Here is a 23023-nt window from a genome sequence, read left to right as displayed (position 1 = left end):
GGGTGCTCCTCCTTGGTGAAATGCTCACAAACCCAGCTTCGAGGAGGTTTCTATTGTTTCTGTGTCGGTGCCCTCTTTCTCTTTGCAGCACCCTTCTTCGATATGCCGGGATCGTGAGACTCAACTTCTTCATCTCCTTGTTGTGCAGCTGCAACATGTACAATCTCATTCCCGGACCGAGAATGACTACTTGAATTCAAAGGAATGGACGAAATTGAAGGATTAGAAGCCATCTCCTTCTAAAGTTCGAATTGGGAATCGCCGATTGGGGATGAAGATTAGAAGATGAACTGGGGGTTTATCAGTTTCTGGCTTTTCAAATGGAAAAATTTGGCTTTTCGAATGAACTGGGCATCTCAGTCTTCAATGAAGTGATGAAAGAACTGAAGAAGAGCTGAAGAAGAGCGAAGTCAGAGAACTGAAGAACGGCTAGGTCAGTTTGGTCGAGAATGAGTAGGAGGTCAGGGTTTTTTTTGTCTTTGGGTTACCTAAACTGGGCTAGTGGGCTTCCAAAATACGCGTCCATATATACAGAAGCCCAGTACCTCGGTTTCTCCCGGTTCCTAGCAGTTAGCTAGGGAATTCCGGAACTGGAACCGAACAGGAAGATGGTAATCGGTTCGGGTTTTCACAAAAACACCTCTTCCAGAACTAGACACCGAATCGAAACGGAGATTTCGGTGCGGTCCGGGCTGGTTCCACCGGTTCCCGGTTTGAAAATCCCAGGTCTAAATGGGAGTTTGTTTAATTCCCAACAAAGAATAAGGAGATGAGATTTGAACTCCAAAACTTTTTCAACATTGAATTCGAGAGTCACTCCTCGAGCAGTATGAAAAAGTTCTCACTTGTTTGAAATTGAGAATTAGTTCTGGAGCAATATCCGAAAACAATTTGAAAGTGAAATGCATGATACTACTCTTCCAGCTTCATCTTACAACCACACTAATATAATTATTCTAATTCACCACCCAACAATTCTTCCTAATTTGTCCATTTTGTCCAGTAAGCACACCTATATTTGCCATCTTCACCATTGATGCTCCAAAGTCCTTGTTGAACAGATTTGGAAATCTGCTATAGCTGATGACCATTGAAGCAGTTGTACTGTCCCCCATAAGGACCTGGTCTGACTGTAGAAGCCCAGATTTGTTCACCAGTCTTTTGAAGTAAACGTTATCAAACCTGTTGGAAGTGACAGGATCAAGTGGAGCCAATTTGGTATCAGAATCAGCTTGATTTGGGCACACGTTTTGTAGTTTTGTTAGAAGTGATGTGTCTAATACCGGGTCAGGCTTGCCCGAGTCACTAAAGTTGAACAGTCTTGTCTTGAATGTGAAGCACTGAGCAAAGCCTATGGTGTGTGCACCTGCATACCATGGACTATTTTTTAGGGAAAAAACCCAAAATAACATATTATGCTCCTAAGCATGAATAGTCATTGTGATGATCGTATTCTAAAAAAATATAAAAAAATTTATTGGGATGATCGAGTGTCACTAATATATGATGGTATAAGAATAAAACCTGAGAGGACAACAACATCCCTTAAATTAAGGCCTTTTGCTGCAAACTTTGCAGTGATGTTTTCCAAGGGCTCAAAAGGTGATGGCAAGTCGTCATTAGCTGCATCTTCACTTGCTGTTGTGCCATCTCGGCGACCCAGTGCTACAGGCCAATATGGCCCTCCGCTCTGAAAAATAAATCATGTCTATTAGTTAGCCGATAACAATTGGAAAATTCTCACGACTCATCTTCTAGTTTGTTTTACCGGGTTGTTTTGATAAAATTCATATGAAGTAAAGTTCTTACAAAATAAACAGCTGAGGTTGCAGCAAGAGTGAGTATGTCAGTACAGGAAACAGTGCATGGGCAAGCTTCCTCCAGTGCTAACTTGATTTTGTCAATCACTTCATAGCCTCTGACTGAATCTTTGTTGGGCAAAGCATTTTTCTCCCCCTTAAGAGTGCTAGTATCGTCAAGAAGTATAGATGCGTCACATCCCTGCTTCGACAAATTGAAAGCAAATAAGAAATTAACAATGCCCGTAGACGACTTGGGGTGTATATAATAAAAACCACAGTCAACCAAGGTTACTAAATGTTGTTAAGTTACTAATGGTCGTATGTACTTATTGGATCTTTCTTTCAAGTTTATAACAGACTCAATAAACAAATAATCTGCTCTGATATTATATAAAATTCATCTAACATGAGCCCTAAAGTTAATTCATCAACTTTGTACGAATATATATTGTTCAGCAGGCCTAAAATGTATGGTAGGACTTATAATTTCTAATGAGAGATATCATTCAAATCATATTTCTAATTGAAGGGAGAATAACATTACATTAACAAAGCAATCATGGAAGTGAAGCCGCAAGAGTGAGGCTGCAATCCTAGAATCATTTGCAATAGCAGACCGAACGCCTTGTTGAACAATCTTGCTCAAGTTGGGACAAGAGGAATCATAGAACTTATAATTGAGCTGAGAGGAAACAAAAGGAGGGCTTAGGAACAAGAGGCAAAGCAAGACAACATAGAAAAGCTTGTGGGTAATGTACTCCATTTCTTGAAAGTGAACAAAGTTTCTAATCATATTATCACTGGCTAATAATGTGTGACAAGTACTAGTGTAAGTACCTAAGTACAAGAAGTAGTTTCTTTATAGGCAGAAAAGTGCATGAAATTAAGCACATGTAGTTCAATTATATATGTTCTCTAAGGAGAGTGGGAGAGACACTAGAAACTTGTAAATGCACTATAAGTGATATGGTGATGTATTTTTGTTCTCACTGGGTAGGTCTAGCCTGGACATGGTGCTGAAAGTGCCAATTATACACGCAACATGCATGGTGTATATTATGCCAATAGCTAGTGGAATAGGCATACTCACGCACTATAATGTGGGATAGTAAAATGTATCATGAACTCGAGCAAACAAAGGAGGATGGACTTTGAAGATCAAGTATATGTCACAGATCACCAATGCCAGTGGGGAAGTAGGAGTGGATTGCTAAGTTAGGATAAATCTAGTTCATTGCAACATTTTTCCACTATGAGTTTCTTGTTATTATTGTAACTCATTATCTATTAGGAGCCCCCAATTGCTAGTATATCTTGGATCCGAGATATCTTTCTTATACTATGATAAGTTTAGTTTTTGTTGACAACAATGGTGACCCAAGTTTCATATTTTGTCACGGTTGCTTATTGAGCAACAGTTACAATGCAAGGATTCAAGCACACCGCATGAGTTGAGCGTTAGAACTCGTGTGTAGTAGGTTTAGATTGAGCCACATATATAGGTGGAGTATGCATCTGTGCAGTCACAAAAGAATTGATATTAATGATTTGGTTATATGTGATCAAGCATGAAAAAGGTAACAGAGGCCAATCGGATAATTGTTTCTTGAGCAAGTAGTAAGAGCATCCTTTTTTTTTTTGAGAATAAATGTCAACTCCATTAATAATAAGAAAGATTACAAAAGACAGATGTATAAACTACATCATAAATGAAAGATACGAAAATAAAGCAATGAACATAAAACCTAGCAAAGATACGATTGGATGCAAAAATGCATCTGAGGACGCATCGGGTGTAAACCGTGCTATGTGAAAAGTTACTAATAGTATGACCAACCATAACAGAGTAATCTTCTATCAAAGTAACCGGTGGTATGACCGACCAAGCAGATTCCTCGTACATCTTACGTCGAAAAGAGAACAATCTTCCACCTATGTTACTGATAGTGTGACCATCCACAAAAGGGCAATCTTCTAACAATGTAACTGGTGATGTGACCATCCAAACATCTTCCACGTAAAAAATACGCCAAACAGAGATCAATCTTCCACCAAAGTGACCTAAGAACCAAAATGATGAAAACCAAAAGACAATCAACCTCAAAACCCAGATCCAGGCCAAGTGCCAAGCCCAAATCCAGACCCAGATCCGACCCGGATCCCAAATCCGGATCTTCAAACCAATCTGCACCACGCCGTCGCTCAGCATCTTCAGCCTGGGAAAGCTGCGGCCTATCGGCTCAGCATCCGGCGCTCTGTTGCCCGTCACACGCCTCCCAACGTCGCTCATATCAACCTTCCAGACGCGAATCCAGAACCGCCGTACGCGACCAAGACTCGCCTCCATCGTGCGACGCTCGTCCACCACCAGAAGTGGAAAGCGACACCATCCGAGCCTCCAATGGCCTCGAGAATCACCATAGTAACTCCGGCGCATGGAAGAGAAACGAGGCAAGCAACCCTCGCTGCTACGCCAGATCCCTACCGCACCACCGGAATCACCCAAATCCTCCATATTCATGAAGGAAGATTCAGAAGCAAACCGCGTGGGCGGCTGCTCTCTCCCCTAACAAAGCGCTAGGTCGATTACTGCTTAGTAAGAGCATCCTTAGCAGACTCTCTATTTTTATAAATTTTGGAAAGCATATTTAGCTTTTTATCTATTTTAGCAGCTGCACTAGATTCTTAAATGGTTCTCTATTATGACTTTTAGCTATCTCGCTCCTAAATATATAGAGAGCGAGACAAGATTCTCTATAATTTAAAACATTCATTTTGAGTTATTTTATGTAATTTATAAATACATTTAAATTATTTAATCTGCATTTAAAAAATAATATAAATTAAAAACTATCTAAAATAGAGAGCATTGATGCAGACGTATTTCTAAAGTGGCTAGCCAAAATGACTTTTTAGCTACTTTGACTAAAATTTGACTAAAAAATGGCTAGCATTGCTAAAGATATTCTAAGGTGGTAGTAGCTTCCGCCCTAATTGAATCAATACAAACATTTATATGACTTGTTCTCGATTTGCTGGATATAGAAATATATGATTCGCATTTATTGAGATTTTTCTTGATATGTTCTGATACACTCGAATTGAGCTTGATTCAGCCTGCTTAGTTGATTTGATATGCTTCTAATTTACCCAGATTTTTCTCACCATGATTTTGGGTTCCCCAAGACTTAACTTGATCATTTCCTTTTTTACATAATCATGTATCCGATATTTCATTTATTTTTCATAATTGCTCTAAAATTTGAAATTTTCCAGGATTTCTGCGAATCTTAATCCTACTGCAATTACGTTACAGCATGGCACACAACACCAAGAGGCCCGAGTCAAAGTTAACCCCCAAGAACTGAGACGTTAGACATTGAACCTTGTAATTGACTGTTAGCTAGTCCCTCTTTCTCAGCATCAACAAACCAAATCAATGACATGATCTCAGATTCTGATGGGATATGCCTTCTAATCCAGCTAGTTATATAGTAATGAATCAAATAGCTAGCTAGGAATTCAGAATCTAGAACCGGTTCCAATTCCACAACCACATTCCAGAAATTCCAATACTCAAAATTAGATCAAAAGGGTATTACAAAAGAATCATCATCAAAGAAAGAAGAAAATAAACTTCAAATTTAAAGATAAAGCATCAAGTTTGATACACTAATATGAATAGTGAAAGAGGAACAAGTTAATTTAAGCTTGTAGTCAATCTAATCCACATGTCTAACAGAAACCGCAGAACAAGTAATCAAGAATGGTCTCGGTGCAGTCAAAGCAGCAAGAGCAACTGCATATATCCACAGATACATACACAAAAAGAAGAAAAAAATTGTATAAGCAATATGATACAGCAAGTTCATCATCAAAGAATGAACAAAATAAACAAGAAATTAATCGATAATCGAGTACCAGTCGTTGATGACTTTGTCCTGTTCATCTTCTTGGTAGGTGGTTGAAGTCTCTATGGCTTGTGCTGGTGGAGGTTCCATCTCTCTGTTTCTCTCTAATGGATACAAGAAGAAGGAGAGGAGAAGAAGATATAATGTTATAATGGGTTCAACCACGTGAAGGCACTAGTAGGAAACAGATTGGCTGCTAGCTTTTTAAAGAATCTTCCAATTCGTGACGAGGCCAAAAGGGATTCGTCTTTTTATTTAGCAATAATGTTGCTTTCTTCATTTTGATTTTTGACCAAATGGAAACCCATCCAAATTCCAAAAGTCACTAGCTAAAGTGTGTCAATGCTTGCTTGGATTCCTCGGGACTTAACGTGGACCACTACTAGTAATGGGTGAAAAGGCCATATCCATGTAATTAATATGGTGGAGTAAAGATATTAAATTTTCCGTCTATATATGAATAGAATTGTCTATTTACTATCATCTACTCTGAAATTTAATTATTACAATCATCAATATGTTATTCAAGTAAATAGACAAACAAATGGGTAGACGATTTCTAATTTGATCGATTGTTTTCTATTCTTTGGATGATGATCTCAAAAATTACACATTGCACAATTGAAAGGAGAGACAACCTAACATTCCTCATGAAAATTTCCATATAATGATGTTTGCGTTGACTAAAATTCTAAAAGAAGCTGCTTCCAAAAAGAATATTCTGCTAGAAAAGCTGAATTTAAAAAAAAAAAAAATTCTTCATTCAATCATTTTTGAATATAGCCAAATAAGTCAACTAAACTCGGCTTCCACCTCCACCCAAACATGAACTAATCACATTCAAGATAAGTAGACCGCTTCTGATCATGTAAAGATGAAAGATAATCCAGCCAGTTAACAAAATCTTGGAATCAAGAATGCATAGAAAAACTAGGAAAAGTCAACTTCCAAACTTCTTTAGTGAACTGACAATGTAAAAAGAGATGATCCAAATCCTCAACTTGGGAATGACAAAAAGAACAGCTTCTATCAATATACAGATTTGAGAAAATTCTATCTCTTGTAGAAAGTCTATTTCTTATCATCTGCCAGGCCGGAGGCAAATTAGTTTTCCACATCCTCATGAGTAACTTATTTTTAGAATGAGCAATAGTACGTTGAACAAAAAGATTGGAAGTAGATTTAATAGTAAACTTACCATTCCCAGTAGGACCTCAAATCATATTATCCTTCTGAGAAAAATAAGGGAGAGGAAAAGCAATAATTTTCTCTTCTATATCAGAAGGAAGAACAACATTAAGCTTTTGCACATTCCAAGTATTATTAGATATATAATCTGAAACAAGGTCATTTGTATTGATAGCATGTCTTTGATTCTCGTGAATAAAATTAATCAGAGGAAAAGGCAGGATCCAATTAAAAAGCCAAAAATTATTATGTCTACCATCACCAACAATCCATCTAATACCGTCAGAAAGTACAGGTCTTGAATCAAGAACACCTTTCCAAGCACAGGAAGAAGAAGCAGTTTTCTTAGCAATCCAAAAGGAATTCTTCTCAGATACTTAGCTCGAACAATTTTAACCCACCAATTGTGATGGTCAGTAAGAACTTTCCATCCTAACTTAGTTAGTGCTGCCTTATTAAAATGAGCAGAAGATCTAATGCCTAGCTAGACCACCTTTCTCTTTAGGAGTACAAACTTGAGACCAAGCAATAGGAGAACAATGATCATTGCCCCAAAAGAATTTTCTACACTCATTATTCAAAGCAGAAGTAACAATATTAGGGCACTTAAAGCAAGAGAGGACATGATTTGGTAAACCAGAAAGATTGGCTTTGATCAAAGTAAGCTTACCACCTCGAGAAAGTAAAGCTACTTTCCAACCAGCAAGTTTCTTTTGCATTTTTAAAATAAGGTCTTTCCAAAAGACAATATTATGCAAAAAATTATTGGGGGGCAATAATATGATTATTGGGTATTATTAGGGGCAATAATAAGATTATTGGGTGGCAATAATAAGATTATTTATTTGGATAAACCTCCTAAAACTTTCAAAATTAAAAACATCTTCATTTTTCACTAATTATTGATCCCCAATAAACTTTTTATTGGGGGAAAGTTTATTGGGGGGGGGGGGCAATAGCTTTTTTATTTGGGGGCAATAATATCCTCTGATGACCTATAAGATCTCCGGCAAATGATGAACGGAATCCGGCGGCCATTGACCGGAATCCGGTGACCGGAGTCCGGTGAAGTCTCCGTTGACTTAGAGAGTGACAAATAGAGGGAGGGCAAAATTGTTTCAAAAATAATTTAAAAAATACTTAATTGGGTATTAGGGCAAAAAATATGTAATTTGTTGGGTAAGTGAGAAATCTTATAAGATGCTTGGGTAAGTGGGGTTAATGTAACTCAAAATTGGATTCTTTAACCTAAGAACAGCCAAAAGTTGTTTTATGCTGTAGAGTAGTGCTCAAACCATACAATTTAAACCAAACTGGGTTATTTGCTCATGCCACTGGAGTGCCCTGTTCTAGAGCTATGTGAACTCAGTTTCTTATTGTTTTGGGCCTCTGGCCATCCACTGTACTAAAAATGAAAAAAAAAAAAAAAAGCACAGATTGCTTTTGCCAATTAGTAAGACAAGGCACTTCTGTTTAGATGGAATTCATCCCTTGGATGAACTTGTTAAGAATGGATGTTCTAATAACATGGCAGCAGTAGGCCTATCTGCAGGATTTATTCGCAAGCAGCATTCTACGAAATTCTTGCCCTCTGATGACAATGTTCCCGGAAGCTCTGGATTATCCTCATTCCCACTAGTAGTTTTAAACAAGGCTTCCATCTGCATTGATATACTAGACTTTAGAAAACCGGTAGGAGATTTCATGATGTGCAGAATGTGTCACAAGAAACTCATATCCATGTCAAGACTCGATAGGCAGATCAAAGGAGCTAGATTTTACCAAATTTTACAGGACCAAGTATATCCTAGAAGGATGAACAGTATCTGATCACTTGCTACCTTCAAGGCATCAACTATATCAACAAGAAACTAGACCTTTGGACCTTCACATATTTGACTACATTCAAAGAACAAGACGTAACAAGTAGTTTCATGGTTAAATACATGATGTGCTTACACTTTCATATGCGTTCTGATGAGCTCTTCCGGTCAGCATTTCAATAACTGTGCATCCCAAACTCCAAATATCAGCAGCAAGACTCTGCCTCCCAGAAATTATTAACTACAGGAAGAACATTGTATTGGTACGTGTGTATTATATACAGGCAATATAGCCCGGATCCTAGACAACCACACTGGTTAGAAACAGATACCTCTGGAGCCATCCAGTAGTATGGATTTCCCCCCTCTAGAGATGTATTCCCTTCATGCCCTGAAAGCTACTCGAAATGGCAACAACTATACTGTAATCAGTGAATGAATCAATCTGCTAATCAAAGAAATAGAAGATCATCAGAGTTGAGAATGAAGAAATTAAAGATCTAGCACTTACTAATCGTGCCATCCCAAAGTCAGCTAGCTTGACAATTCCACTTGAATCGACAAGCAAATTAGCCCCTTTGATGCTCCTATATATATCAACCGAAAAATATAATAAATACTTACAGATCCAAAAAAGGTGAAGTGCTTATTCTTATTTGCTACGTCAAATCTAGCATCAAATTCCATTTTTCCTAGATTATTAAACTTCATGCAGAGGGTGACACATGAGATTCTATCAACATATATGTGATTTTACCTGTGTGCTATGTGTTTGCTATGCATGTAAGCCAACCCAGACATTATCTGCCGAGTAAAATTACGAACAATAGATTCTGTTATGGCTCCATAACGTTCATTCATATATCTGCTCAAAGAGCCAGGGTGGACATACTCCTGATATATATAAAATCGATCACCAACCTGCATATACACGAAAGTATATATGATTCATTTCAGGCATAATATTCCAATGGACAAACATGATCTTGGAAATGCCTAAACGTGAAGGAGCACACCACTCACCATTTGGCTTCCATAAAACTCCACAATGTTAGGATGCCTCAGCTTGGTGAGCACTCTAATTTCCTGTAAAAAGAAGCATCTGCTAAGAAGCCTAGTGATATCCTAACACACAGCATCATCCACAAACTCATACATTCGAAGAAGCTAGCACCACGCGACAGTCTAGTAAAACACATTAAATGAAGCTAATTCTATATGGGGAAAGGTAGAAAGCCATCTCTATGCATACAAACCGTCTCTAAACATTTTGCAGAAATTGAGCCATTGGGAGATAAGTCAACTTCCTTCATTGAACATAAAGCTCCAGTTACTCTGTTACATAAGAAAATTAGACCCTAATCGATCACTTTTACGAAGGAAGTAGAAACTGTACGTTATCATCAGCTCTACATAGATCTGTATGTACATACCTATTGCTGGCAACATAGCGAGGTCCGAACGGGCCACTCCCAATAAGCTTTCCCTTTTGAAACTCGATCAGATTATGCACCACAACTCTCTTCTTTACCAACACCATTGTCTTCAATTCTCCTCACCGTAGTCAGTGTTTCCTTCACCACCACCAAGGTCTCCATCCCGGCCCTTATTCCCTGCACGCTGAGTATAGCCAACAATCTGTTGAGAGATTTGTCTAGGTCCATTAACTTGTTGGCGTATCCATATTTCTTGTAGCTGGTCCATAAACCAACCTTGGAGCACTTTCGAACAAGCTCTGCCCCCTTCTCCATTTGCTTCTTGAAACTTTGTAGCTCCTCCTCTGGACGTCCCAAGTCCCTGTTGTGCTTGGTGTTGGGATCCCTCCTTAATTGGAGGAGATAAAGAAAGTGGAAGACAAGGCATGCAGGAGACATGCAGGAGACAAGGGAAAAGAAGAAAAGGAAAAAGCATGCAAGGGAAAAGAAGAAAAGGAGAAAGCATGCAACCGGCTTTGAAGAGAGAGCTGGAGAGAGAGTGTGATTCCTTTTTTTTCCCTTTTCTTATTAAAGGAACTGAAGAGAGAGAGAGCTGCAGAGCTTTGCTTTCTTTGTATATAATCCCCACATCGGCAACAAACAAAGGTGAGAGAGGGTAGAGAGCCCAAACTCCAGAGAGAGAGATCAGTAGCCACTCCAAGGGTCTTCAAGATGTAGAAGATAGGGGGAGTGTGTTCAAGGGCGTGTATAGCTCTTGGGGTAGAGTAATCTTCTAGGATTGAGAAAGGGTGTACAAGGGGTATCCGGTTGGATACAAGGCTCGGGTTGGGTATAAACACGAGTGCTCAAGTTGTGTATAAACTTGAGCGGTGTAATCTTGTACTTGTGTAATTCTCTCAATAGTGAAGATGAAAACTCTCTGAGGACGTAGGCAATGAAATTGGCCGAACCTCGTTAAATCTTGTTGTTTTATTGGCTTGCTTATTTCTTATTTCCATCTCTACTAGTAGTACTTGCGTGACAGGGGGATTTATTTCCCAACAGTGGTATCAGAGCCGATGGTTTGGCTGGGATAAGTCATGCATCCATGGTGTAGTCAGGCAAATGGTCAAGGTGGCAGCCCGAAGGTGCAATAGGTGGAGTCAGCTCAGAAAAGTTCTTAGCAAGAAGAGGGGGTCGGAGACTCAAAGAAATCCTCATCGATGGTGTATCGATAGGTGGAGTGATTCGTGAGCTAAGGGGAGCAAGGTGGACTCGGGAAAATCCTATTCAAAAGTGGAGCTGCAAGGGATCATAATATGACTCAAGGGGATGATGGCTGGTGAGGTTGTTTGTCATGGCAAGTTCTAGCACCTCATCATTCAAGGTGGAGTCAGTTAAATGGTTAAGCTGTTAACTCAAAAGTGCATTAGGTGGAGCCAACTTGAGGAAAATTCCTAGCAACGTGGAGCAGGTCAAAAACTCAAGAAAGTCCTAATCAAAATGAAGTTGATAGGTGGAGTGACTCGGAGGCTAGGTGGTGCGAGCCGGACTCAGAGAAAAAAATCCTAAGGTGGAGTTGCAAGAGACCAAGATATGACTCAAGGGAATGATGGTTGGTGAGAATGTATATCTCACTAAGGTGGTTCGTGGTGTCTGTGATCGTGCTTGTTCGTCGTTCGTGGTTTTCGTTCGCCGAAGGTTTGCATGTTGATCGTGGTTGCTCATCATGAATTCAGGTATTGCCTCATAGTTTGAGGTGGAGCAGTTTGATGGAAAGAGAAATTTTCACTCTATGGCAAAGGAGAGTGAAAGACATCCTATTCAACAAGGCCTTACTAAATTGTTGATGGGAAAGGATGTAAAGCCAGGGAAGATGTAATCTGCCATGGGATTTTAGCAGACGCAGTAGGTCTAAATCCAGAGGCAGGGGAAAGGTCAAGTAGTGCTACAATTTCAAGGAGCATGGACACATAAAGCCGGATTGTCCGAGGTCAAAACAGAAGGATGATAAGGGCTCATGTTGCTCCAAGGATGGTGTAGCAAATGTTTTTTTGTAATCTTGGAGAATTTCTCACACTCCAAAGGTTATGACACTTTTTCTCGAAGTTGAGCCAGTTACACTCCAAGGGCTGTAGGTGTCAACAGCAGGGGAGTTGTGTTTACCTGGCTGAATGGTTCTAATAATGCAGGGAGAAAAGTGTGGAAGTATGTTCCGTCTGATAAGAAAAAAAAACTTAGACCTCGAAGGTTGAAGGGAAACGGTGTGCACAAGGATGCAGGTACCTGTGGTGGGTCTCGTTTGCGGGGATAGCCGAGACGCCAGTCAAATGTTTCCAGGTTCCAGACGATGGTGAGAAGGTAAATCCTGCTAGGGAAGGGGTGAAGTCGAGGTCCCTCTTCAGAGCCAACTAGTGATTGTTGCCTCGGTGCAGTTACACATGACATTGGCTGATTGAATCAGGGGGAGTTAGAACCACTTGCAATTGATTCAGATTATGTGTAATTGGTGAAAGAATAAGGCCAATGGATTGCTTGTGGGCATAACAAGCAGGTCTCAGAATGAGATGAACTTCAGACTGAAGTGGTAGTGTGCTTGTGGGTATAACAAGCTGTGTCTCAAATTGAGATGACTTCAAAGATTGAAGTTGTGTTGCGGAGCTCTCCATTTAAGTCGGGAGGTGGAGATTGTTGGGATCCCTCCTTAATTGGAGGAGATAAAGAAAGTGGAAGACAAGGCATGCAGGAGACATGCAGGAGACAAGGGAAAAGAAGAAAAGGAAAAAGCATGCAAGGGAAAAGAAGAAAAGGAGAAAGCATGCAACCGGCTTTGAAGAGAGAGCTGGAGAGAGAGTGTGATTCCTTTTTTTTCCCTTTTCTTATTAAAGGAACTGAAGAGAGAGAGAGCTGCAGAGCTTTGCTTTCTTTGTATATAATCCCCACATCGGCAACAAACAAAGGTGAGAGAGGGTAGAGAGCCCAAACTCCAGAGAGAGAGATCAGTAGCCACTCCAAGGGTCTTCAAGATGTAGAAGATAGGGGGAGTGTGTTCAAGGGCGTGTATAGCTCTTGGGGTAGAGTAATCTTCTAGGATTGAGAAAGGGTGTACAAGGGGTATCCGGTTGGATACAAGGCTCGGGTTGGGTATAAACACGAGTGCTCAAGTTGTGTATAAACTTGAGCGGTGTAATCTTGTACTTGTGTAATTCTCTCAATAGTGAAGATGAAAACTCTCTGAGGACGTAGGCAATGAAATTGGCCGAACCTCGTTAAATCTTGTTGTTTTATTGGCTTGCTTATTTCTTATTTCCATCTCTACTAGTAGTACTTGCGTGACAGGGGGATTTATTTCCCAACACTTGGCTATGTCAGTGATCAGTGGTTGTAACGATTCCATGGTGGAGCTGAGATCTCCGAGAAGGGGTTTAAACATTGTAGTCTTGTTCATCACTTCCTTAATCACATCATACAGGATATTAAATGGTAATCCCAGAGCTGCCCCTGCAACAAGCTCACCTCCGGCCATTGTTGAGTCTTTACAACAAGATTTGAAATAAAACTAATGAAGCAAACTCTTCAACTGATCGAAACTCTTCCACAAAAACAAAAACAAAAAAGATAAACAGGGCAGTCCGGGACTCAGGGTCAAGAAAAACTACAAAACACAATGTTATTCTTCAGTGGGAAGTTTCGAAGCAGCTACAGTCCACGCGCTTCCGAGTTGTCCAAAACTCATTTCATAATGTGTATACTTGAAAAATGACAAGTCAACGACTAAATATATATGCTCCAAATCATTGGATCTCTTTAGTCATTTTAGATCATTCGGTCGTGTCTGTTTCAAGTTTCAACGAAAAAATTCGGCCGGAAATGTTTTCATTATTACTCTTTCAACTTTGGAGTACATTAATCCATCCAAGTAATCAAAGAGAACAAGGGTTGCAAAGAATCACATCAAGCAGCTAGACTCTTAATAGCATCAAGTTGACATATATCAATGCGAAACAAACTTTGCAAAATCAATGAATAGTTTAATACCATCAATTATATATGTTTAGCGTTTATCTCCACTCTCTCGTCTCTATCACAATATAAAGTTTGCAAAATAAGCGGAAAATTATGAGAACCAAGAAATTAAAGTATCAATGTGGCAATACATATTGGAAGTCATTTAAGAAATAACTTCAGTTGGAAGTTATTTATGTAGGATGGATGTACGAAATCACAATATGCTGTGGTAATATACAAATATAGTACTAAAACTTGTGAGCTTCTGTCAAACTTAGCAGGAAGCATAAAAGCAGAGAGAAAGATACAGGGAGAGAGAATGATACCACATAATCGAGGGCATGTCTGGCCAGTCTATAGTCTACTACTACTTTACTAAGCATTCCATCTGCAACTAATTAAACACACTGAATTACACTATGACAGAGCTTTCAACACAAACAAGCTAGGTTATAACTCCAGCACAAGTGAAGCCTGAGCTTCATCAAACTTTAATCACATATTGCTTCATTGGTCAAGACTCAAGACAGCATGGCAAACCTTTAGTTCTTGAATCTCATTGCAACGTACTATCATTCAGCTTTGGCAAGGTGCGGCCAGAAACCCCATGCAACAACTTGACAAACCCAACGAAACTAAGTTTCCCATCAGTTTGCCTAATCCAATCACGAAGAAAAGCATGAACAAGGACAGAAGGGCCGAGGTCAAGCTCCTGCAAAAATGTACACACGTACATGTTGCAGCAAGAATTTATTGTTAGTTCAAAGCTCACCAATAATATCAACTAAAGTATGGCTCCATGAGAGAGGGGAAAGTGAATCAAGTAGATGCAGAAAGCAACCCAATAGTAGAGGATTCAACAAAAGGTATAGGAGAGACGCAAATATAATCCATATGCACACATACCGAAGCCAGCTCCTCCATGATAACAACCTTGTTGCCATCCTTATCAAAAAGTTCATAGGCATAACGAGATTGTTTCTCCCATTGATCAAGAGCCTCAAGTTGGTGGACACACACTGTGGCTGCACAAAATTCCTTTAACTCCATTCTTCTGTATTGCAATGCATTAAGCTGCCAAAGAGGCAACAAGGATCTAATAAGACATAACAACATACTAGTTAATCAACTGCACAACCATAGTCAAGGCACCTACTGATGCTAGAAGATCCTCATATCGTCCCTCTTTCATTGCATCAGTTGCATTTTTCATCAAGGCCTGAAAATAAAAAAAGTTCGGGAGCATTACCAACAGTAGGTTGATTTTAGTAAGTAAAGAGAAACTGAAGGAAACCAACCGTTTTAATATTTTCTAAACCTATTGTGCCACTGCCGTCTGGTTCCAGTTGTTCAAACTGCTCCTCCATATAAGAAAGGTCATCCGGAGTCAATGTCTTGGAAAGAGCCTGCCAAAAAGCCAACATTGAGAGAACTAAAGGAAGTTATGAAAAAGGAAACAAGGAAAAAAAAGATCATGTAAAATTGATACTTGAAAGGGTTAGCAAGAACAAACTTGAAGGAATAAGAACTTCTAATAGTTACCCCAGAACAATGTCGCTATAAACTTATAATTGAAAATACTATCATTTACACACACCCCTAAAGCAGATTTCCGGAGAGTTGATGAATGCATATAAGCCTTCATGAGTTTGAATGTTAGAATATCCGGAGGAACTCTAAGATCATTATAGTTTCTAAGCCAGAGATGATCTGCAATAGAAAGCAGTGGGTGACACATTGAACTATAAACATGATGAAACATTTGTTTGGAGTGGATGAGGGACTCACTTAGAGCTTGAGCAGCAGTCATTCTTTTTCGATGGTCTTTATTCAATAGGCGCTTAACAAAATCTTTTGCTTCAGTAGACAGAGATGGCCAAGGTGATTCATCGAAACTTGGATCACTTCTCAGAACAGCACGAAAAATGCCAGACGCAGTTTGAGCCCAAAATGGACGGGTGCCACTCAATAAAACATAAGCAATCACCCCTACATTCCACATATCAGCCTCTGTACTGTAAGACCTATGTAGAACTTCTGGGGCTACATGGTACTTAGTACCAACAATGTCGTTAAGCCTTTGATCTGCACATACAATTCATATGAAAACTTTGACCAAATTTACAGATATAAAACAGCAAGTCCATAGACCATGTGTTGAAGAAGAGTTGACCAACCAGGTTTGACATAATCTGACAAGCCAAATCTATAGCCTTCATCTGTGAATCTTCATCACTCGATATAAACAGAAAATTCTGATCCGGTAATTAAGAATACTTGAATGAGTACTTGAAAAGAAAAGAATGCAAATATTTGGAGGAAAAAAAATAAGTGCAACTGTGCAATATGTTGCTGTATATTGCTGAACAGGTTATTAAGTAAAACAAACAATCATATTCGCCAGTATTTCTGACATCCTGCACAAGTAAATTTCAATCAAGAAGGCAATGTACCTCAGGTTTAAGATCCCTATGAACCACACACTGGAGGTGGCAAAACGCCACAACACTTAATATTTGTATCATGACGGTCCTTGCATCATCCTCGGGGTATTTCCCACCCCTGCAGAAAAAAAAAAGAAAAAAAAATCTTAAAATAACATCAGTTGGTGATCGATGACTTTCAAACATTATTTCACATGAATTTCTTGCTTCCTAGTCCCTCAAGTGGATTCAAGATGCATTCATTCATATCTAGCAGCCGCTGAAGAAATACCTTGCAAGTATACTATCTAGGAGCTCCCCTCCTGCACAATATCTGAAAAATATGGGAAATGTTCAAGTCCAGTAACACAAAAATTGATACAAGAAAGTGATGGATCCCATCATTGAATCACATAATCTTTTGTTCCTTACTCCATCACTATGTAGACATTGTCATGGTCTTCATATGCATCATAAAATTTTACTATATTGTTATGTCCTTTCAAAGCCCTCAATATCTTTACTTCCCTTCTGACATCATCAATGGCAATAGCAGTAGCCATCTGTCAAAAGAAACATACATCAAAACCATAAAATAAGATATGAGCCATGGAAATACCACTCTACAAATTACCAGACAAATGGCACAAATGCACTAGAATAAAACTGCATGTCAGAACAACATAATGAAAGAGGATGCAGCAGTTTGAATACCCCTGACTCAAGTTATGTTTGCAAGAAGAACTTAGCTAATATCAACAAAAATGATGCAAATAATGGTGAGAAAACCATCCTTGCAGATAAAACATGACCTCTTTCTGGTATAAACTATAAGATCACTTTCGTACAAAATTATCACAGTCATTAAAAGTAAAGATTGGGTGGTCTGTCCAAGGTCCAATTTGAACAGCCAATGGACAGTATTTAGCATAAGTAGTAGTCCTCAAAATGGATAGAACCCACAATAGTAAATTTAACTTCACTAGAACAAATGAAGGTAGCAAACCTTGGCTTTGGAGATGACCTTGACAGCAGCATGGTGGCCCTCAAGCTTTCCCTTCTTAAAAGTAGCTATGCAAGTGTAGGAAAAATGCCCAAACCCAACCATACTTCCAAGCTCATACATTTTAATCAAATTCTTTGAGAACCCAAAGCTCTTATCTAGCCCCGTTCCGCCCTCAACCTGCTGGTCTCCAAGCTCCTTAACCTGTTCTCCAGTCACATACTCGAAACTCTTCTGAAGCCTTGTCATGCTACCCTGCTCCTTCCACTTAAAAAACCCCAGCACCCTTGCTAGAAGCGCCCTCATATGCTTTGCTGGTGAAGGAACTGAGAACGGCCTCTTGAAGAATCGGGATGGAGGTTCATGTACTTCGCATGAACCTTTAATGTCAGGTTGATTTTCTTTAACACCCCTCCCTTCAATTCCCTCGACCACCTGCTCTATGTCTATTGTTGAAACCAATGTGTCCTTCATCTTATTCCTTGTTCCCTGCACATTCAGAAGATCCAATCCTGCTGTAGGCAATGGAGGTTTGAGTACTTCACAGGACACTTGGATTCAAGTTGATTTTGAAACTCCGTCGCAGTTAGACGATATAGCGGCGGATCAAATTGCCTGGCTTGCTCCCGTTGGTGGTCAGGCGAGGCAGAGATCGATGATAGCGGTTGGTAACTTATGAGTCAAGTCAATTGGTATATGGTTTAATAATTAATATCAGGTAGACCTCCTTTGATCTTTCTTCCTTTTTTTCCTGTGTTTTTCAGTATGTCATCGCTTTCCCTTTTTAAAAGTAGCTTTACATTGATGTGGGGCTTTAAGTTTAGCCAAAAATATTTACCGTACTTGGTTACTCTAAGTCTGGAGTTCTAAGGGTTTGAAACTTTGAACATAATGACTGTCTGGTAATTTGGTAATTACAAAAGGATTATAAAACTAAATGGTCTCTTCAATCGACTTGGCATATATCAGCGGAAACAAAATCGTCTACGATGTAGCAAAAAGAAAGAAACACAGAAACTGAAAAACCATGTCACATTTGAGCCCATCTTATACAGACGTTAAATTTTTTACTCCAACAATTGAACATGAAGTGAAAGCATTGTATATGACCTTCAGAAGGCCTTGTCAAAAGACTTGTTCTTCTGCTGAAGCTCTAAACTTAGTTATGTGGTGTACAAAAAGTGCTGCTTCTAATTTCCACATAAAGATAAACTTCCACCATCGAAATAGGATGAGGGAAGGAACCTACTATAGTAGTAATACTCTAAGGCTGAAAATCACCTACCACAACATCAATTTTCTGTTAAGCCTACAATTCGGGAGCCGCTTTCTCTTTAGACCAAAGGCAGCTGTAATCCTTTCCCTTCACATGAGGTCGTCTGAAAATGCCGTGATACTTTTCAGCACCATGGTTTGACACAGCACAGAGAGCATTTGCAGAAGGGTGGTGTTTTGATTGCAAGCCAAGCTAGATGATGTATTCCGGGACGCGCCTTAGAGGCAGGATGAAGGGAAGATAATGGAGCTGGACTCTGTTAAAACCGGAGGTTTCAGAAGGAGATTGTCACTGAAGAGAAGATTTTGCAAGAAGTTGGATCCGGCAGAATGCAAGGCTTGGCAATTACGAAATGCGGAATGCACTCATCTGTGGTCCAAGTATGCAAATGGAGTATACAGAGTGCAAATCTTACCACTCAGAGAGCCGCCTTTCCCGTAGTTAATTGCATGCCAATGCTGGGAATCATCAGTGAACTATCAAGTCTTCTTTCAAGTTCAATTGGAGTCTGGGGTCTTTCCTGTCGACATAACACAGATTGTAAAACAAATAAATACAATTTAATTTTCTTCGCCAATGACTACAATTTAACTAAACAAGTGGGGTGGCAAGGCCTTATAGTTACCAAGAAATTCATCCCATTAGAGGCATTATAGGTCGTAGATGGGACTTCCTGCAGCTGGGAGTTTTTTATAAATCGATGTTCTAATAGCATTGCAGCAGTTGACCTCTCAGCAGGATTTCTTTGGAAGCAGCACCTAAGGAAGTCCTTACCCTCAGGTGACAATGTTTCTGGAAATGGTGGAGTATCCTTCATAACTTTAAACATAGCTGCAGCCTGCATTAATACACAAGAGTTTAGCATTCAAAGGGGGTTTAGATGCAGTCAGAAAACAAAATATACATGCAACTTGAACCAGAATATATCATTCAGAATAGTCAAGAGGCCAAACTAGAAAGGATTAGGTAAAGTCAGATCCAGCATCTCACTAGGCACATTACAAGTTTCAACTGTTTGACAAGAAATTAGACCTTGGATGCAAACAATGAAACAACTGACTAGCCTCGTTCAAAGCACAAGAAGAAAAGTTTCATGACTATAGAAATACATAATGTGCTTACCCCTTCATACTCGCTCCATGGAGGTTTTCCTGTGAACATTTCAATAATAGTACAACCCAAACTCCATATATCAACAGCAAGAGCCAAATCAGAGCTGTTATCTTTATGCATCTCAGATTGCATCAGCTGTTGGATAAAAACTGTATCAGTATCAGAAAGCATAGGCCGCATAGCCCTCTACACACAACATATTGATTAGAAAAGGTTACCTCTGGAGCCATCCAGTATGGACTTCCCTTTAGGGAAAGATTCCCTACGTGTCCTGAAAGCTACACAACAAGTAATTGAAACTATGTAAGCACAGGATCAGAGTAATTAACATATCCTACAATGCAATATAATGGCATAATGTAAAGAGACATCAACTCAATAACATGTCAAGGAGCAAAAGAGGTGTGATCAATGAGAACCTAAGAAAATGAGTGAAGAAAGAACCAGAACTCACATGTTTGGCCATTCCAAAGTCAGCTAGCTTGACAACCCCACATGAATCCACCAGCAAATTAGCCCCTTTGATGTCCCTATCAAAAGAAACAAAAATGATATGCATTAAAATAGACCCAAAAAACAATGCTATAGGCCCTTTTGCCGAAAACAAATCTTGCTTATTTCAAAATGACAAAAATTGGGCATAGGTTAAGGACTCGTTTTTATTTGCTACATCAAGTCTAATCTCAGATTCCAATTTTGCTAGAAAAACTTTATGTTTATGCTGAGAGTACCTGTGTATTGTTTTTGTGCTGTGCAAGTAAGCCAACCCAGAGACTATATGGCGAGTAAAACTGCGAACAACAGCTTCTGTCATGGCTCCACAGTGTTCATGAACATATTTGTTAATAGAACCTGGATGAACATACTCCAGATATATAAAAAACCGATCTTCAACCTGCATATACATGAAAGTATTTTGTGTTTTGTTTCAGGCATAGTCCAATGGAAGAACATGAGCATGGATGCTTAACATAAAAGCAGACGTTACTCACAATTTCACTTCCATAGTACTGCACAATATTAGGATGCTTGAGCTGGCTGAGGACTTTGATTTCCTGATAAAAGACGGTATGAGTAACAATCACAGTGACAACCTAGCAGAATACATCCTTTAATACAATGTATGTAGAAATTTCATCTAGTGTCTACATCCCTATTTCTGAAATAGTTATATGCAGCTTCTACTAGCATACAAAACAATTATTTCCAGTCCAATAAGCAATTTACACAAACAACTCAGAAGTTGAGAAGTGCAAGAAACTGAAAGCATCCATACGACATACTGATACAACAGAGGTTCAACTGATAATCTAGAAAAAGTTATCCAGGGAGCTAAACCTACAAGTCACAAGGTAAAAAGCTTGTCTATGCATCCCTATAAAAATGTGAAAGATACTGGATAATAACCTGCTGTAGCTGCTTTATACACTCTGCTGATTTCGGGTCATCAGGAAGTAGTTCAACTTCCTTCATTGCACATAAAGCTCCAGTTTCTCTGTTAACAAAAATAAAAATAAAAGTTAATCAGCAATTACCACAAGCAAAGAAAAGCTACCATCACCTGTACAAGGAACGGTATGTACCTATTGGTAGCAACATAAACACTGCCAAACGTGCCACGACCAATAAGCTTTCCCTTTTGCCATTGCCCTTTAATCGGCTGGGACTCTGGCTTAGGTGTGAGGGCAGGTTGTGGTGATGGTACACTAGGTGAAGGGAGGCTTGCTCCAGGAGGCAGAGGCAATGGATGGACTTCAGAGGTAACAGATAACCGGGGATGCAATGGGGATGATCCTTGTGGGGGTCGAAGGGGACTTCTAGCCGTGGGACTGTTTATAGGGGAACTTTCATTACTAAATACATCTGATACGGCAGGGGGAGGTTGAGTGATATCATTAGTAGTCATCTCCGGTGCAGACCAGACTTGATTTCTGGACGGAGCCCACAAATCAGCAGCACTTGGTCTGCGTGGGCTGAATCTAGGGCTTGCGCATGGACTAGTGGGTGCACTTCTAACAGGAACATCGAGCCTGAAGTCATGTTCAGGGATCTGTAAACGATTTCGATCTTGATTCTTCCTCCTAGACGACACTGTCTCACGTACTTGAACGTTATTCTTTGGAGTGTCTCGCCAAGAAAACACACTGAAACACATTTTCAACACCAAACTCCTAGCATAAGTCATCAGCATATGTACAAATGACGAAACTTTCTAAAGCTAAAATCTGCAACAAATTATGCAATCACACCAATATGAATATCCGAGGTGCTTGTAAATTAACAATCTCCATGCCATTTATCATTTGTTCCTCCAAAACGAGCAAAGATAATATACGCATCCATTGAACACAAATTTAAAGAAAATAAATTCAAAGAAAAAAATTGCTTCTTTTTTTTTTTGTACAATTATTGAGCAAGTAAGAATAGCTTTTTCTCGCAAATCAAATTGGGAAATCTATTTACCTGGGAGCCGGGGAGGGGAAGCAGTTCTCATGTCCCCATGACTTACAGCGAGAACACCTCGTCTCTCGGCGGATGGCCGATTCCGGCAAAGGAAGCGGCTGCGGACTGGCCAGCGCGGATTCCGACCCCGGCGCGCTGGGGCATTTGGTTATAGCTCCACCGTCATTGTCTCTCCCCAAATTGAGCAGTTTCCTCGACTGCGCGGCCTTCCTCCTCGACCGGAAAATCCACCCGCCGTCCTCCCTGGCCTTCTTTTTCGGCGACGACGAAGACGAAGCAGATGATGATGAGGAAGCAAAGCTAGGCAACCAACGCATGGTTGTGGCTAGCATTGATCATTACAATGGATCTTCTCCGGAGGACGAGGCCATGACGCCGGCGGCACGAGACGGTGTCGTTCTGGTTGGTGTTTTTTTTTTGAGAGAGAGAAAAACGCGGTTTGCTACAAAATCTCAGTTTTTAATCCCACGCCGAACGGGAAGGTGGTGTGTGTGTGTGTGCGTTGCTGTTGCCTTCATAAAATTGAGAGGTCAATATCTCTTCTCTTCAACCCCAAGTCAAGTTCGCCGCGCCTCCATTAACAGCACACTTTTAACGT

At 39.8% G+C, this 23023-nt stretch overlaps 3 protein-coding genes, 1 long non-coding RNA gene and 1 pseudogene across 4 annotated transcripts; all 5 read right to left on the bottom strand.

Moving 5' to 3' along the window:
• Positions 1-637: 637 nt before the first annotated feature.
• LOC133727345 (peroxidase 10-like) lies at positions 638-2635 on the bottom strand. The gene is made up of 4 exons (XM_062154937.1): positions 2347-2635; positions 1810-2001; positions 1525-1690; positions 638-1366 (listed from the first exon to the last, which is right to left on the bottom strand). Exons 1-4 carry the CDS (start codon positions 2593-2595, stop codon positions 957-959), a joined length of 1017 nt encoding a protein of 338 aa, XP_062010921.1. The 5' UTR covers positions 2596-2635; the 3' UTR covers positions 638-956.
• A 2782-nt stretch (positions 2636-5417) lies between these two features.
• Positions 5418-5973, bottom strand: LOC133727479 (uncharacterized). The gene is made up of 2 exons (XR_009855200.1): positions 5724-5973; positions 5418-5601 (listed from the first exon to the last, which is right to left on the bottom strand). It is a non-coding gene; the product is annotated as an uncharacterized LOC133727479 (long non-coding RNA).
• A 2209-nt stretch (positions 5974-8182) lies between these two features.
• On the bottom strand, positions 8183-11298 carry LOC133720373 (mitogen-activated protein kinase kinase kinase 5-like). The gene is made up of 8 exons (XM_062146637.1): positions 10158-11298; positions 9981-10059; positions 9748-9810; positions 9482-9645; positions 9236-9311; positions 9057-9122; positions 8861-8965; positions 8183-8562 (listed from the first exon to the last, which is right to left on the bottom strand). Exons 1-8 carry the CDS (start codon positions 10262-10264, stop codon positions 8386-8388), a joined length of 837 nt encoding a protein of 278 aa, XP_062002621.1. The 5' UTR covers positions 10265-11298; the 3' UTR covers positions 8183-8385.
• A 2205-nt stretch (positions 11299-13503) lies between these two features.
• On the bottom strand, positions 13504-18281 carry LOC133720364 (CDPK-related kinase 5-like; annotated as a pseudogene).
• A 310-nt stretch (positions 18282-18591) lies between these two features.
• LOC133720354 (mitogen-activated protein kinase kinase kinase 5) lies at positions 18592-23023 on the bottom strand. Its single transcript, XM_062146616.1, has 11 exons — positions 22426-23023; positions 21546-22106; positions 21370-21457; positions 20955-21017; positions 20694-20857; positions 20417-20492; positions 20181-20240; positions 19972-20097; positions 19475-19687; positions 19265-19369; positions 18592-19105 (listed from the first exon to the last, which is right to left on the bottom strand). Exons 1-10 carry the CDS (start codon positions 22755-22757, stop codon positions 19268-19270), a joined length of 1785 nt encoding a protein of 594 aa, XP_062002600.1. The 5' UTR covers positions 22758-23023; the 3' UTR covers positions 18592-19105; positions 19265-19267.

Source organism: Rosa rugosa, chromosome 1 (assembly GCF_958449725.1).
Source record: "Rosa rugosa chromosome 1, drRosRugo1.1, whole genome shotgun sequence".
NCBI classification, from domain to species: Eukaryota; Viridiplantae; Streptophyta; class Magnoliopsida; order Rosales; family Rosaceae; genus Rosa; species Rosa rugosa.
This window is presented reverse-complemented; position numbering and strand designations above follow the sequence as displayed.

Bases quoted from the DNA above. Each gene is read 5' to 3' on its own strand.
- LOC133720354 (XM_062146616.1), bottom strand. From the start codon at position 22,757: ATGCTAGCCACAACCATGCGTTGGTTGCCTAGCTTTGCTTCCTCATCA. The intron at 21,018-21,369 runs GTTATTATCCAG...GTCTTTTATCAG, and splicing joins GTATAAAGCAGCTACAGCAG to GAAATCAAAGTCCTCAGCCA. The intron at 20,493-20,693 runs GTACTCTCAGCA...TTCTTTTGATAG, and splicing joins AGCACAAAAACAATACACAG to GGACATCAAAGGGGCTAATT.
- LOC133727345 (XM_062154937.1), bottom strand. From the start codon at position 2,595: ATGATTAGAAACTTTGTTCACTTTCAAGAAATGGAGTACATTACCCAC. The intron at 2,002-2,346 runs GTAATGTTATTC...TTGTCGAAGCAG, and splicing joins TCCATGATTGCTTTGTTAAT to GGATGTGACGCATCTATACT. The intron at 1,691-1,809 runs GTAAGAACTTTA...TTTATTTTTCAG, and splicing joins CAACCTCAGCTGTTTATTTT to AGCGGAGGGCCATATTGGCC.
- LOC133720373 (XM_062146637.1), bottom strand. From the start codon at position 10,264: ATGGTGTTGGTAAAGAAGAGAGTTGTGGTGCATAATCTGATCGAGTTT. The intron at 9,123-9,235 runs GTAAGTGCTAGA...CATTTCGAGTAG, and splicing joins ACTTTGGGATGGCACGATTA to CTTTCAGGGCATGAAGGGAA. The intron at 8,563-8,860 runs GTAAGCACATCA...ATATCAATGCAG, and splicing joins ATCAGAACGCATATGAAAGT to ATGGAAGCCTTGTTTAAAAC.